Below are 16,207 nucleotides of genomic sequence, written 5' to 3'. Positions count from 1 at the left end.
AATAAAGATTTAATCAAGTTTCTTAATGAGCTTCTTATTTAGTCTGTTTATTAGGTTTAATTGATATTGTTCATGAACAAAACGAGTCGAGCACATAGTTCAAATTTGTTTATTTAACAGTGAGGTATTTTAAAATTTATTCAAACTAGTTTGATTACTTAAACAAACAATCACTAACAAGCTGTAATCGAGCCGAGCTATGAGTAATTTTTCAAATGATATGTTCATTTATAGCCCTACCAGTCAGGTGATTTTAGTAGCAAAATTTTTTCTAATATTAAATTAAAAAAAATTGTAAATAATAAAAAATTACATTAAAAAAACTGTTTCAAAAAATTTTTATCTAAAAAACTGTTGCAAAAAACAGTAAAAAACTGTTGCAAATAAAATCTTGAGAATAAATCCAAGAGCTATTAAATCCATTTATTTAGCCTATACTCTTTTTTTTTTTCCTTGAAAAAATATAACGGTGGAGGAGAGTGTAGGTGAAGTCCCACTGCTAATGTTGCAAGAAAGCGACAGAAGAAGACAAATGTAGAAGGAGCACATGTAATAATAATAATCCCATAATCTTTTCGCCCGATTTGAGCAAAACTCATTATTTCTCTCTGGTTCTTTCTCTTTAATTTTCTTCCTCATTTTTTTAAATATTTTGTTGCAGTTACCACTTCCCATGAAAATTAGACACCTTCCTGACTCTAATCAGGTGAGGACATCTGAATTCTTTTCTCTCGTATATATAAAGTGTATATAAGGGCAAATTATTATGTCCGGTCACCTGACATGCAGACATTCAATCCGAATATGCCGCCTCACCCGAATGCACTGGGTCCCGATATTTTTGAGTGACGTGGCGCTTTTTTATTGGTGTCCGGACTAATCCGGACACCAGACAACATTTTGCCGGATATAAGAGAGAAAATTAAGGTGTAGTCCATATGAAAAGTTACATCCGGAATATGCAAATAATAATTTCTCCATCAGATGAGAAATTATTATGTTCGGTCACCTGACTGTCTGCAGGTGAATCAGGATACGCTAAGTCGCCCAGTACATAATATCACGGTAGAGAGTAAAATGGTGAGGTGGTGCATTCTGATATATCTCCAACGGCATCCAGTGACCGCACATAATAATTTCTCCCCTCCCATGGAAATCCCATGGCCTTTCTCTTTCTGTATATATTTGACATAAAATCACACTGATTTGAACATTAGGATAATATCTTTACTCAAATTTTGCGCCTGAAAAAAATTTATCAGTCATTGATGACAAAAGATATGAATTTTTTTTGTGGGACGCGCGGTGCAGCTTCATGGTTGAGCGCAGTGCGGTTGCCTTCAGCAGGTCCGTTCGATTCCCCATACCAGCCCAAAAAAAAATTTGTGATTGTTGCCGCATCAGAGGCTCCATCCATGAATTGTCGAGACCGAAAAAAACGAAAAAAAAAAAAAAAAAAGAGGCACCAAAAAAAAAAGAGGCACCATCCATGAATTGTCTTATGTTGAAATATTTATTTTTGGTTGTGAAAAAATAATTTTTTAACATAAAATTTTATTGGAATTTTCTTCCTCTGCATTTTTTATTTTGAATTATCCTTGTGGCTATGCTGATTATTAAAAATTATCATAATATTTGTTGAGATGTTCACATTTGTGTAGAGCTGCTTTGCAAAAAAATTTTAAAAGGGAAATTTACAAACATATCACTTTATAACATCCTATTTACATATCTAACACCTAGAACTTTAATATTACATGCATACCACCCTATATTATGTTAATATCAAATATACCACTTATATTTCTTTCCTACTACTCATATATTTCATTTCTACCACTCATATTTGGTATAAAAATGAACTATGGGTGGTGTGTATGTAATATTAAAGTTTTAGGTGTTAAATATGTAAATAAAATAGTATTAAGTGGTATGTATGTAAATCTCCCTTTTTAAAAATATCCTCCCTATTTTTGCAAATTTAGAATTGGTTTGGCAAAGCTTTTTTTTTTTATTGTTTCTTAAATCAGCTTTTTAGTAGAAAATTTTTTATTTTGTACTAAAAAATGCTTTAAGAAGTAATAATAAAGTCGCCCCAAATGAAGCCTTAAACTAATAACAACACTTTAAATTGGTTTATACTTAGGTTTTGTTTGAAACATATTTCTTATTGCTTTACTCTTCTGACTTTAACCATAATTTATATTTGACTGCTATTATTTTGGTGCGTTCAAAAAAATTTTATAAAAAAAAAAAACTGTTTTATGCAATTAATATCTTTCTAAAATTATTTTTTCTACGGCAACTTTATAATATAATAAAAACTATCTCAAACGAAGTCTTAATTAGCTTTTACATACGTTTTAAACTAATTTAGTTATTATAAAAAAATACTATAATTCTTATTCAAAATTGAAAGAAAGTGTATATATATTTGAAATAACTCAAAATTTTACTTCAAACTGATCACCACTATGCAAGGAGAATAAAATGCAATGCACTCCTAATAGGCTAATACTTCTACTTAACCTGGCCTTTAATTTAGTTGGCAAATCATATTACAAGCAGAAAATCTTTGAGTAATCACAGGAAGATATTGATCGAGTTATTGATAGTTTACCCGCTAGCTTTCTTGAAATTTGGCCTTTATTGAACTTGTTAACGAATATATTGTTGGGATGAAGAGGAGAAAACATCACAACGATGAAACAAGAAAGTAAAAGTTGCGGAAAAATAAAGGACACCAGGATTTAACATGCAAAATTCAAAATAGAGCAAAAACAATGGAGCCACACTGCACCAAAAAATTCACTATGAAAATTCAGAGAAATAAGTACAATTCTCTATTCTTTCTAACTCTCTCCTTCATTTCTCACATATGCTGTTCTCAATGCCTAACCCTCTCAAAATACAAGAGAAAGCCAAGTAAGTAACTCCAACGGATGCAACCTTTCAGAAAAAAGAGAACAATACTTATTTAGTGTGAGAAAGAAAGTGTAGCGTTCATAAGAGACACCAGAGTTTTTACGTGGAAACCCCTGAAAAGGCCTCAGGTGGTGGCCCGGCAAAAGTCCAGGTGTCATATGGTGGTCTGAGAGAAGTTCGGGCCTCAAGTGATGGTCCATCATAACTCAGGGCCTCAAGTGGTGATCCGGCGAAGCTCAGGGCCTCAGGTGGTGGTCTGGTGGAGCAACGACGTCAGACAATGGTACGACGGAGGTGAGGGCCTTAAGTGGTGGTCTGGTGGAGTTAGAGCCTCAAGTGGTGGTCTGATTGAGCTCAGGGCCTCAGGTGGTGCTCTGGCAGAGTAATGACATCAGATGATGGTCCGACGAAGTTGAGGGCCTTAAGTGGTGGTTTGGTAGAGCTCAGGGCCTCAAGTGTTGGTTCGGTGGAGCTCTGAGCCTCAAGTAGTGGTCCGGTGGAGCAACGACATCAGATGATGGTCCGGTAGAGGTAAGGGCCTTAAGTGGTGGTCCGACGGAGCTCAGGGCCTCAAGTTGTGTACCGGCGGAGCTCAGAGCCTCAAATGGTGGTCCGACGGAGATGAGGGCCTTAAGTGGTGGTTCGACAAAGCTCAGGACCACAAGTGGTGGTCTAATGGAGCTCGGGATCATGTGGTGGTCTGGTGGACCAACGACGTTAGGCGATGGTCTAGCGGAGGTGAGGGCCTTAAGTGGTGGTTCGATGGAGCTCAAGGCCTCAAGTGGTGGTCCGGTGGAGCTCAGGTCCTAAGGGGGTGGTCTGGTGGAGCAATGACGTCTAGCGATGGTCTGGCGGAGGTTAGGGCTTGAGGTGGTGTTCTGGTGGATCTCAAGGGCTCAAAGTGGTGGTCCGGCGGAGCTCAAGGCCTCAAGTGATGGACCGGCGAAGCAACGACGTTAGGGGATGGTCCAGCGGATGTGAGGGCATTAAGTCATGGTTCGACGGAGTTCAGGGCCTCAAGTGGTGGTCCGACGAAGCTCAGAGCCTCAAGTAGTAGTATAGCTGAGCAACGACGTTAGGCGATGGTCCGACATATGAGAGAGCCTTAAGTGGTGGTCCGGCGGAGCTCATGGCCTCAAGTGGTGGTTTGGCGGAGCTTAATGCCTCAAGTGGAGGTATAGCGGAGCAACGACGTCAAGCGATGGTACGGCTAAGGTGTCTGATAGATGTTTTGTTCCGCTGCATTTGATGATACATAGTAGCTCTGTGTTTGTTAGTTTGTGTGAATTAATTATTTGGAAGATTCAGTTCCGAACCAAATTCCAAAGCTAGATCCTGGTTAGTGCAGCTCTGTCGCGATCCAGCACGGGCGGGATCCGTCTCGTCTCGGGTCGGGTCGTGACATTAAGTGGTGGTCCAACGGAGCTCAGGGCCTCAAGTAGTGATCCGATAGATCTCAGGGCATCAGGAGTTGGTCCGGCGTAGCTCAGGGCTTGAAGTGTGGTCCGGCGGAGCAACGACGTCAGGCTGTGGTCCGGCAGAACTCCAGCGGTGGTCGAAGAGGAGTGAGGAGAACAGAGCGATCTCTGATCTCTCTCTTATTTTATTCTTTCTTGGGGCCCCCTTTCAAGAGAAATGACGGGTACATTTATAGTTTTCTGGAGTGGCATGGCCCGTAAATAGGTGAGAGATCAAGGATAAATGGGGAGTGGTTGGATGGGCGGCCAATGTTGAATCCCTTGATCATGGACCATTTGATGGACATTTGAATGTCTTAATGATGTCAGAATTCGGTGATCTTGGGCTCGTTGGATTTGTCTCATCGAGCAGCTTGATTCGATTATAAGCACGTTATGTTTGGAAACCATTTGAAAATCCAAATTGTGGTTTGAACCTTCCAATAGTGCTTCTAACCTTGATTTGGACCCGTTTGGGCTCGGATTGGGTTGGATTTGGTGTCGTTGGGTTCGTATTCTTGAGACGCTCAGTTCGACTATAAGTTTGCTGAAATCAAATTTCAGATTATCCCAATTTTAATTTTGGAAGTTTCCAACTTGATTTTGCTTCGAGATTCATGCCTGATCAAGATAATTTTTCGAGAACGTATCAACTCTAAAACTAAGCTTTATTTAATGTATTAATATGAGCATATTTGTGGCTTATTTCTTATTAGTTTTGTTTTGAATTTGATTGTCTTGATCAATCAGATTGTATTATTGTTTTGGTCCTCAATTCTATCGATCGAGCTTGTTGGGGATTGTAGGGGGTCCTCCCCTTGCTTGGTTTCATGTGCTTTGCATTTGAATTTTTTTCATACAATGTACAGCGTTATGTACTCGATCGAGCGTTGTGGTGTTGTGTTGTCTGATTGAAGGCAGATAGAAAGCGGAGCATTACGTACCCGAGTGTTATGTACCTGAGGGTATTAGAAGATTGTTATGAAATAAGTAAATACTATTTTCAAAAAATAATAAATCATATTGCCCAAATTGAATTAAGCTTTTTTTATGTTAAATTATCTGAAGTTATAAATCTTACATTAATTCGATTTAGGTTTGCCTAAAAATATTTTAGTAAAACATAAAAGAAATGAGTCGGGTTCGGGTTGATCCAGACCCGAAGCAGGTAGGGTTCAAGTTCGAAAAATCAACCTGTTTTTGCCCTTTTCCTAAAATGGTTAGGGTTTGGGTCGAGTAAAAAAGTGTCGGTTCGATCAGATTCGGGTTCGACTCGAATCCGACTTGAAACCCATTTTTAACAGCCCTAAAAAAAGGAATAAGTGGTGGAGAAAAAACTATATAATTATAATGGTCCTGCATATGAGTAGTCGAGAAACAACTTAAACGGTATACTTGTCCTACCGTATATATGTATATGATGCTCTGCATCTGCAGCGTTGCAAGACGAGTTGATAATTTTCTTACTTAATTTTCATAAACGGATGCGCCCCATGGTGTTTTTAATGTGTTTCTATTTGTTTGTTCTTGTATGTGAACGGTGCTAGAAAGTAGAGAGAGAGAAAGAGTGTGCGTGTGTGTGTGTGAGCGAGAAGAGAGCTATGCACTATTTCTCCCAAATTTTTATAGTGAACAACTGAGCGTGGTGTGGGTCCGTGGTTATTTCTCAGTTTTTTGTTTTTTTTTTCTTTCTTATTTGTGTTCATTGTGCAATTTACTCCCCCAACATTTTCTCCATTGGACTCGTAATGATTTAGTTGCCCAATTTAAAACTTTTTATGGTAATTGCTTTTTTGATACTTTTATATCGTGCTTTTATGTTAATACCTCTACATTTAAAGCTTAACATCCTGCCTTCTATGCATATTTGCTGGCTGAAAATTATATAGTGAGCATATCAGGGGGGTTTCAGTTGAGCTAAGTGTTCTAAGTTTGCTCTTTTGTTTATGCCTTCGTTTGAAACAGTTTTAGACCAATATCTTTTTTTCCTATTTTTAAGATATTTTTTATTTAAAAAATAAGAAAACCATTCCAAAGGAAGCATATGGCATTATGGATCGCCCGGATAAGAGCAAAAACGTCTTGCTGTATATGTAAATAGTCATTGAAGCCCTATCTTTCATTTTTCAGTTGGATTCTTGATGTAGAGTACTAAACTATCTTATTACTTCATGTTACATCTTTTCCTTTTTCTGTTACCATAGTACAAAGGTGAAAGGATATATATATATATATATATATATATATATATATTCTATCTTATTTATGTCCATATATTCATATAGAATTTATTTTCTTACAACTCTGGTGCCAAGAACACTTGGCGACCTCACCCTCCACCTCCGGCAGATGCAGAAACACCTACTGAACAATCTTTTGACACGTGTGCTCACACGTGTTCGCAGTTCTACGCATCCTCCGCAACGGTAACTTGCCCACACCGTACATATCTCACCATCCCACTAGTTATTTTTCCGGCAACCATCCCAGTAGTTATTTTGACGCCCATTAAGAAGGCGAGGAGTAAAGCGGCAAAACCCAAACAATGGCTCCGAAGCGCTCCAAGAAGGTAGTCGGCACTGTAGTGAAGACCACTAGGAAGCTCGTAAAGGAGACTGTCGAGGTCGACGTCGACATAGTAGACGGCGAGGAGCAACAGAAGGTCCCTGAGATAGTCGTGGTGGAGAAAGGCGACGTTGGAGTGCCAGTCGTTGTCGTCCTTCCCACTGTAAAAACCAGTAAAGAACAGGAAAAGAAGACTGAAGACAGAGAAGAAACTAAAGAGGACAAGACAGAGGAGAAGAAGAGGAAGAAGAGGAAGAAGAAAAGAGGGATCAATGTAGGTGTGGCAAGCAGCGGTTACAAGAGGTATGTGTTCAGAGTGTTGAAGCAGGTGCATCCAGGAATGAGGGTGTCAGCGCAAGCTATGTCGGTGCTTGAAGGGATGATGCGAGATATGTTCGAGAGGATTGCAGAGGAGGCGGCGCAGCTGAACAAGTATACCGGTAAGGTGACATTATCGTCGAAGGAGATACAGGATGCTGTGCGTCTCATAATGCCTGGTGAGCTCGGCAAGCACGCCATTGCTGAGGGGGTGAAGGCTGTCACAACCTACATGGAAAAATGAGGAGGAATAGAAGGGATGGGAGAATGGCTTTAGATGGCCATGTAACTTGGTTTTATATAGTTCTTTTGCAGGATCTCGGGCAAGAAAAAAGACTTTTATACTGTTCAGTGTTGCCTGTAATTTTACTTTTGTAATGTGTTTTGTATGTTATAGTTATGTTTTGTTAAATCTGTGTAGAATGTTTTGGGGCAATGGGATTTTTGTGCACTGCAACCTGCAAGCATGTACTATGGACTATTTTTGTTAAAGAAGCTGTGAACTGTAATGAAGAGTAATATTAGTTTTACTTGACAAATTTTAATTTAAACTAACAATAGACGTTTGTTTTGTTACAGTTTCATCCCAAACAGGAATGAGATTTCCCGCACCTTTTTCAGTTTTGAACTGCAGCTTCAGATGCTATTAGGTAATCTTAGAGGAGAAGAATATATTTCATATAGATAATAATAGAGAAGACCAATAAAGATATGCTAATCTTGTCATCTAACATACAAGAGCCTGCTCAAATGTAATATTTTATTTCTACCTCTACAAAAACTGCAAAAATTCCTAAGGAAACCTCACCAGCAGGAATAGAACAGCTCATGCACGCTGTTGGCTTCTATCCTGCAGAGTATTCTTATCCTTTCCGAGTTCATCTTCTTGTGATTTGAGAGAGTCGCTAAAGAAGCTAGCTTATTGTCCTTCAATGATGTCTGATCTTTGCTGTTTCAGCTTCACATGCTTCGCGAGAAAGTAGTGTTTTGAAAGGGTCGCTAAGGAAGACTCTTCACGTCCTTTGACAAACGGCAACATAGGATCGAAACAAGAGGAGCTCTCACATTGCAAATGTAACCATTTTTCTCCCCTCTCAATTTCTTAGGCCAAATTCCTAAAATCTGCTGTACGCCTGAATTTAATAAATTCAGGATTTACGATAAAAAATAGGATAACTGTGAATTTATTTCATCGTGAGATATAAGAAATCTCAAATTCCGTTTCAGGATTTAGCATAAATTCTGCTCAAATCCATTATCCAAACAGCCTCTTCATTTTTCTCCATTAAATTGTTTGGAATAAAAGCAGCTTATCTTCTATATATTTTTTTTTGGGTAAGCTTATCTTCTATATCTCTCCAGCGATTTCATTCATCTTCTTCGATGTTAGTGCTGTATTCCTGAAAGTTCTGAAGCCTTCTGAGCTTTGACATGAAAGGTCAATCGACTGTAAGGCTTGAGCATTGAATGTCAATATGTCATGATAGTTTTATCTTCTTTTGTCATCTAGCAGAACCAGAGGGATCAAGTTGGGCCTGAACACAGTTTTTAACCTTAAGTTCAACCCAGAAAAATCAAATCTTGGAGATATGAGCCAACTATCTTATATGCATATTTTGCAATTATTTATGCGGGTTATCAAATATTTCTCACATGAAAAATTCTCGCTGAAGAAAATCTTCCCAAAAACTGATTAAAGTGCTGTACAGTTGAAGTTAAAGGCACCAAAAAGCCCCCACGGCCGCCGTAATGTTTGTGGAATTGATCTTTAAGGATAATTTTTTTATTTCATTATTTTTACTGTTATAATAATTTCAGTTGGCTGTTTTTTTTTTTTAATTTTGAAGATATAAAAGTTATTTTTTATAATTAGATTCAGTAAACTGTAGCATCTATAAGAAATTGACTATCTATTTTTCTTAAATATATTTGTAACATCTACAGTAGTTATAGTGAAAAGCAATATAAAGTCTAAATATGATGATGGTCAGTGGCCCGATTGATGATGGTGGTGGCTGACAGTGGTGGTTGGCCATGGTAGCTAGTGATAGTTGTGGTGAAAAGAGGTGGTAGGGTTTTGCAGCGAAGGTAGCAAGATGACCAATGGTAATTGTGGCCATTGTTGATGGTGGAGACCGACAGCAATAATATTTTACACTATAAAAATAATACCTTGCACTACATTTCTTATTCATTCTAAAAAATATTAATATTTATTTTTAAAACTCATATAAAATAATATTTTACATGCACTCTATCTCAAATCAAACAACTTAATTGCCTATATTTTTTATTATTCCTCAAGATGGGGCATGAGTTAGAGTGGACTCTTTGGGGTCTAGACCATCTTTAGCTCGTGTTTTAGTTGAGTTTGATATAACCAAATCATACCTTGATAGTGTCTGGTTAGGTTCAGAGAAGCTTGGTTATGTCCAGCAAGTGGTGATGGATGATTTCCCTAAATTTTGTGTTGTTTGTTGTTGTATCAGACATGCTGTGAGTGAATGTCGTCCTAAAGTTGATGTATTGGATTCGGCTGTTTTGCCCCAAAATGTTAAACCTCCTGTTGAGGGGACGAGCACTGTTGCGATGGAGGTGGCTGTTCGAGGGGATTTGCCAACTTTTTCTGTTGCGGGGTTGGAGGAGGCGGACACTGTTGCCCATGCTGCTGCTTCTTTGCCTACTAGGATTGAATCCGTTGATCCGGTAGTGAATGGTGTTTCGCCTGGCTTAGGTGTCCCTCCTTGTATTTCTGTTGATATTGTTGAACCTGTTCTTGTTGAGGATGGTGTGGAACGTTAGGAGGCTAGTCTGGTTAATTTTGTCCAGTTAGACTCTGTTGGCGGTTTGGTGGGAGAGGCCCCTACTGCTCATTTTCCTCGGTTGTGTTTGAGTGAGCTAGCCTGCTGCTGTGAATTGTGTCCTAAATTCAAAACCTAATCTTTCTTGTTCGGGTAGATCTGTCACTAGTAATTTTGTTCCTTCTGTCTCTCCTGGTTCTCCTACTTGTGTCGGGGATTTATTTCTGTTGGGTACCAATGGCCCTATTATTCTTTCATCCTCTATTAATCTGGCCTCTTCTATTCAAGCTGCTAACTCTGTTGTTGATCCTGTGACGCCTACTAGCCTAGTTTCTGGATCTTTTGTGGAGGTTCCTGTTAAGTTTATTTCATCAGAGGCGTTGCTTTCTCAAGTGGCGGTTAACTCGGGAGAGAGAGTGGGATTGCAATTAGATTGGTTACATTGTTCGTATGATTCATCTGATTCTTCTTCTGAGGATAGCGGGGAGGAAGTTCCTGTGGTTAATGTGGCGGGGCTTATTGACAGGCATGTTGTGTCTGTTCGCTCTTGTGGGAGGGGTATAGCGTGGTAGAAAATGATGGGGGGTTTTTGGTGCTGGTGACTGGGGCTTTTGGTTGTGCTCTGGCTGCGGTTTCTTTGAATGATTTTATGTGGTCGTGCCAATTTGCTGGGTGACATTTGAGAATTTCCAAGGCGATTGTTTGTTTATGGGCTATGATGTGGCTATGGCTCATTTCCCGGAAGTCGTGGCTCTTGGCAACCTTTGGTGGTGCGTCTGCTGCTCGTGGATGTTTTGTTCGTTAATGCTGGCACTCCATACTAGATGGCCAGTGCCTGGCTTTCTGGGGGGTTTGAAGCCTCTGCATACTACTGAGCCCGACGGGTTGATAACCCTGACATTCTCTGTAACTTTCTTCGTTTTGTTTTCCTTGTTGGTTGTTCTCTTTTTCTATTGGAATTCCTGGGTTGTGTTTGAGTGAGCCTGCTGCTGTGAATTGTGTCCTCAATTCAAAACCTAATATTTCTTGTTCGGGTAGATCTGTCACTAGTAATTTTGTGCCTTCAGTCTCCTGGTTCTCCTACTTGTGCTGGGGATTTATTTCTGTTGGGTACCAATGGCCCTATTATTCTTTCATCCTCTATTAATCTGGCCTCTTCTATTCAAGCTGCTAACTCTGTTGTTGATCCTGTGACGCCTACTAGCCTAGTTCCTGGATCTTTTGTGGAGGTTCCTGTTAAGTTTATTTCATCAGAGGCGTTGCTTTCTCAAGTGGCGGTTAACTCGGGAGAGAGAGTGGGATTGCAATTAGATTGGTTACATTGTTCGTATGGTTCATCTGATTCTTCTTCTGAGGATAGCGGGGAGGAAGTTCATGTGGTTAATGTGGCGGGGCTTATTGACAGGCATGTTGTGCCTGTTCGCTCTTGTGGGAGGTGTATAGCGTGGTAGAAAATGATGGGGGGTTTTTGGTGCTGGTGTCTGGGGCTTTTGGTTGTGCTCTGGCTGCGGTTTCTTTGAATGATTTTATGTGGTCGTGCCAATTTGCTGAGTGTCATTTGAGAATTTTCGAGGCGATTGTTTGTTTATGGGCTATGATGTGGCTAGGGCTCATTTCCCGGAAGCTGTGGCTCTTGGCAACCTTTGGTGGTGCGTCTGCTGCTCGTGGTTGTTTTGTTCGTTAATGCTGACACTCCATACTAGATGGCCAGTGCCTGGCTTTCTGGGGGGTTTGAAGCCTCTGTTTACTACTGAGCCCGACGGGTTGATGACCCTGACATTCTCTGTAACTTTCTTCGTTTTGTTTTCCTTGTTGGTTGTTCTCTTTTTCTATTGGAATATAAATTTTGGATTTTTGTTAAAAAAACAATAATAATAAATCTGTATAGGGATAATAAATTAGTGCAATATCATTAAAGATATACAGTAAAAATGAATTCGTAACTTGCAATTCATTAATCACTCTAAACAAGTAATTATTCATGTTAAAGATAATATTTTTCAAAAATAAGTTAATTGTTAATAATTATTGGCTTAGTAAATACAGCTATCGCTTGATCCTCATCCATAGGGACAGTAATAACTCCTTATTACTCTCAATTAATGAATCATGTATGTAGAAACCCACGACCAAGAAGTCGGATATGAAGAAGGAGCGGAACAGAGAAATGAAGGAAATAATCTTGTATTATTCATCTCACACCACAGTACATATGCAGTATATAAATAGGCTAGAGAAAGGAAGAGGTACACATGTAACACAATAATAGGATAGCCTTAGTATAACAGAGTTGAGGATATGAAGTGCTTATAATGTAAATTAATAGATGATAACACTAAACCAAAATTTGTCGGCCTACCATCTCATACAGATCAGACATTCTCCAACCAATGTCAATGAAATCAAATTTTACTTGTCTTCACACATATTATTATTATTGTATTTTAAAACACAATAGTTTTTAATAACAATATCGATCAACTATCACTCAACTATATACTAGAATTCATTTAGCCTATTTTAGTAACATGCATGCAGTAAATTAACCATCAATTTCTCTTTAAAAAATTTATATCAAAATAATAACTATTTTTCACAATAAAAGTTGCTAATATGTGATATTAAAAAAATATTTATGATACCAACACGAGCTTTAAAATAATTAATTTTCTCATAATATTTTTAAAAAGAAATTTATAAAATACTACAGCCATCTCTAACTGATTCTAGACCCCTCAATAATTGAATTTTGAATTTTGTTATCCCACCAAAAGTTATGGATTAGGTGGTTGTCAGTAGTTTAATTAGTAAGACTATTTTTTAGTTGATTTGTAATCTCTCTTCATCATTCTAGCTAGATGCTTGTTCCCACAAATATCAACATAGATTCTGATCGATTGAGGCCTACAATAATATTTGGAGATCTTCAGCCTATCCAGAAGAACTCCACTAACTTCAGCTCTTTGCATGTCCCTTCTCTGGCCTTTAATAAACTTAATAAAGCAGTTGAAGCAAGTAAGGTTTGTTCTCGCACGTACATTAGGTGAGTTCTCTTATCGATGTTACAAAGCTTTGAATTTCTTAATGAAGAGGAACTAAAAGAAGGATTCTTGTCATAGGAAAGAGACAATAATTGTTCTTCATCACCTGCAGCTGTACGTTCGCTGATATTTAAATAAATTTTTTTAGAAAAAGAGCTTGCCGCAGATGAAAATTAGAGGAATAAGCTCAACTAATTTATAATTTGAAAATGAGCTGATTTGCCAATAAGTATGGCGGAATGAGATTTTTTTTCTTAAGAAAATGCCAAACAGTTTGGCATATTCTTCACAAAAATGAAGTATTTGCACGACGGGTTATGGGTGCCATGTCATCAATCCGTCTTGCATACCACTGCCACGTCATCGATTCATCCTGCATGTCGCTGCCACGTCATCACCACAAAAAATCCTTGCCTTCCCCTGGATTCGAACCCAAGACCTTAAGCATGGATGACAAAAGGTTTACATCCACTAAGTAAGAGTTGATATAATTATACTTATTTTTATTTATTTAAATTATAAGTTACTGAATATATTTTGGCCCAATTTTGGGTCTGAAAATGTCAAATCGGACATTTTTGGGGTCCCCGGAATCGTTTTTCTACGTTCCGGACTCAATTTTGACATTTTTAAAGTGATTCGGGACCTCTATGTCCACGATCGGACTACATTCAAGTATCACATCACGCGAAATAGTTTCCACCGGCAGCAATGCATATTTTCGGACTCCTGGAATTTTGACGTCCGAAAATAGGGGGAAACTGATACATCATCTGAAAATTATCTTGATCGGGCACAAATCTCAAAGCAAAATCAAGTTGGAAACTCCCGAAATTAAAATCAGGAGCATATGAACTCCGATTTCAGCAAACTTACAGTCAAACTGAGCGTCCTGTAAATACAAACCCAACGACACCAAACCAAATCAAGGACCCGAAGCGCTGTTAGAAGGTTCAAACCACGATTTGGATTACCAAACGGCTTCCAAACATAACAAACTTATAGTCAAATCGAGCGGCTCGACGAGACAAATCCAACGAGCCCAAGATCACTGAATTCCAACATCACTACAACATTCAAACATCCATCGAATGGTTCATGATCTAGGGATTCAAGATCAGTCATCCATCCAACCACTCCCAACTAACCCTTGATCCTACACCTATTTACAGGCCATGCCATTCCCAAAATCTATAAATAGGGATTCCTCTCCTCTTGAAAGAACACCCCTGAGCATAAGGAAAAAAGAGAGAGATCGGATATCGCTCTTGCTTCATAGCCTCCTCGACCACCGTCGGAGTTTTGCCGGACCATCGCCGGAGTTTCGACGAACCACCGTTGCTCCACCAATGCCGGACGTCCGCCGAACCACTGCCTAACACAGTTGCTCTGCCGTACCACCACCTAACGCCCTGTGCTTCGTCGGACCACCGCCCAACGTCGTTGCTCCGCCGAACCACCATCTGACGCCCTGTGTTCCGTCGGACCACCTCCGAACGCCGTCGCTTCGCCGGATCACCACATGATGCCCTGTGCTTCGCCGGACCACCGCCCAACGTTGTTGCTCCACCGAACCACCATCTGACACCTCTTGTTCCGCGGGACCACCGCCTAACACCATTGCTCCGCCAGACCACCACCTGACACCCTGTGCTCCGCCGAACCACCGTCTAACTCCGTTGTTCCGCCAGATCATCACTTAAGGCCTTCACTTTTGTCAAACCGCCGTCAGAAGCCCTCATCTTCACCATGTCATCATCTAAGGCCCGGATTTATGTCAGACCATCCTCTGAGGCCCGAAGCTCTGTCAGATCATCTTTTGACACCCGGATTTTTATTATACAATTGCTACTTGTAATCTGATCGTCCTCAGAGACGAGTCAGCCCATTGTAACCAACTCAAGTTCTAGTGAAATCTTTTCAACTGGGCTAGGCCCGTGGTTTTTCCCCTTTCAAGGGTTTTCCACGTAAAAAATCTTGTGTTCTCTGTGTGTGAGCTTGATATCCGTATAACGCTAAGACGAACGATTAAAACTCTATCGCCGCGTATATTCTAGCCCGCAACCACGTTGAATAGTTTGGCGTTTATTCCCATTGACCACTGCCCTTCTTTCTCTCTGAGGGATTTTGTGAGATCGCCGATGAGGGAGATGATGGATTTGTGTATATCAGCAGGTTTGGGTTGCTATGTCAAGAAATTTTATTTTTTTTAATTAATTTATTTTAATTTCAATTATTTTTTACAATTTAAGAGCCCCCCCCCCAACCCACATGACATGCTCAATCGATTGAATTGAGATCTAAGTCAATAGCATAACTACTAGATTTATCCACACAATCCAACTCCACAAAGTAATGACATATGTGTAATAATTAGTAAATTTGGATTTCGGCAATCCTGATGGGCCTATATCCTGGAAATTGTCTAGTAACATTAATGATAAATCCTATTAAATCCCGTATAATTGTTTGGCTATATAGCGGGTTTAACGAGCGGTCTCTTCCTCTAGAGCTAATGAATTTTGAAAATTCGGCAAAAAATGGGATTTTGGATATCCGGAATTTAGCACGAAAAGGCAGAATTTTCCATCAAATTCACCTCAAATCCGGCCTAAATCCTGCTACCAAACAGCTCCTTTATGGGAAATATGTTTGAAATTTTAAAAAATATCAGAATTTTCTGCTGTAAATCCATTATATCCACATCTTCAACAAACTTTCTCGGGCAATTCTACATTGGCCCCAACCCCAATCTTAGTAGAGAGCCCTCTAGTAACCTCTCCAGTGAAATTAAATATTATTGAGATGATCATACTCAGAGAAAATTAGAAAAGAAAAATTATTATTAAGAACATGTAAGAAATTCATTGCAGTCTTTATTACATATAACAACTAAAAGAAACATACTCATCTTTGAGTCAAATTCGCTTCACAAGAACTAATGCAATTACACTTACAATCAAGCACATTAAAGGACAGATATAGACATATATTATCACTCTCATCCTCAGAATGAATGAATTCGCTTCCTCTTCTTAATATTTTTTTGTTGGCTTTCTAAGTTCCAGAAAAGCTGCTCGATCTCTTGTTCCTCCACCTT

At 39.2% G+C, this 16,207-nt stretch overlaps 1 protein-coding gene across 1 annotated transcript; it reads left to right on the top strand.

Annotated features, from left to right (window-relative positions):
• The first annotated feature begins 6,927 nt into the window (after window positions 1-6,927).
• LOC110099905 (late histone H2B.L4-like) lies at window positions 6,928-7,509 on the top strand. Its single transcript, XM_020827215.2, has one exon. It carries the CDS (start codon window positions 6,928-6,930, stop codon window positions 7,507-7,509), a length of 582 nt encoding a protein of 193 aa, XP_020682874.1.
• Window positions 7,510-16,207: the final 8,698 nt, after the last annotated feature.

Source organism: Dendrobium catenatum, unplaced genomic scaffold (assembly GCF_001605985.2).
Source record: "Dendrobium catenatum unplaced genomic scaffold, ASM160598v2 fragScaff_scaffold_1088, whole genome shotgun sequence".
NCBI lineage: Eukaryota > Viridiplantae > Streptophyta > Magnoliopsida > Asparagales > Orchidaceae > Dendrobium > Dendrobium catenatum.
Note: the sequence above shows the minus strand (reverse complement) of the source record. Positions and strands in the feature narration are given on the sequence as shown.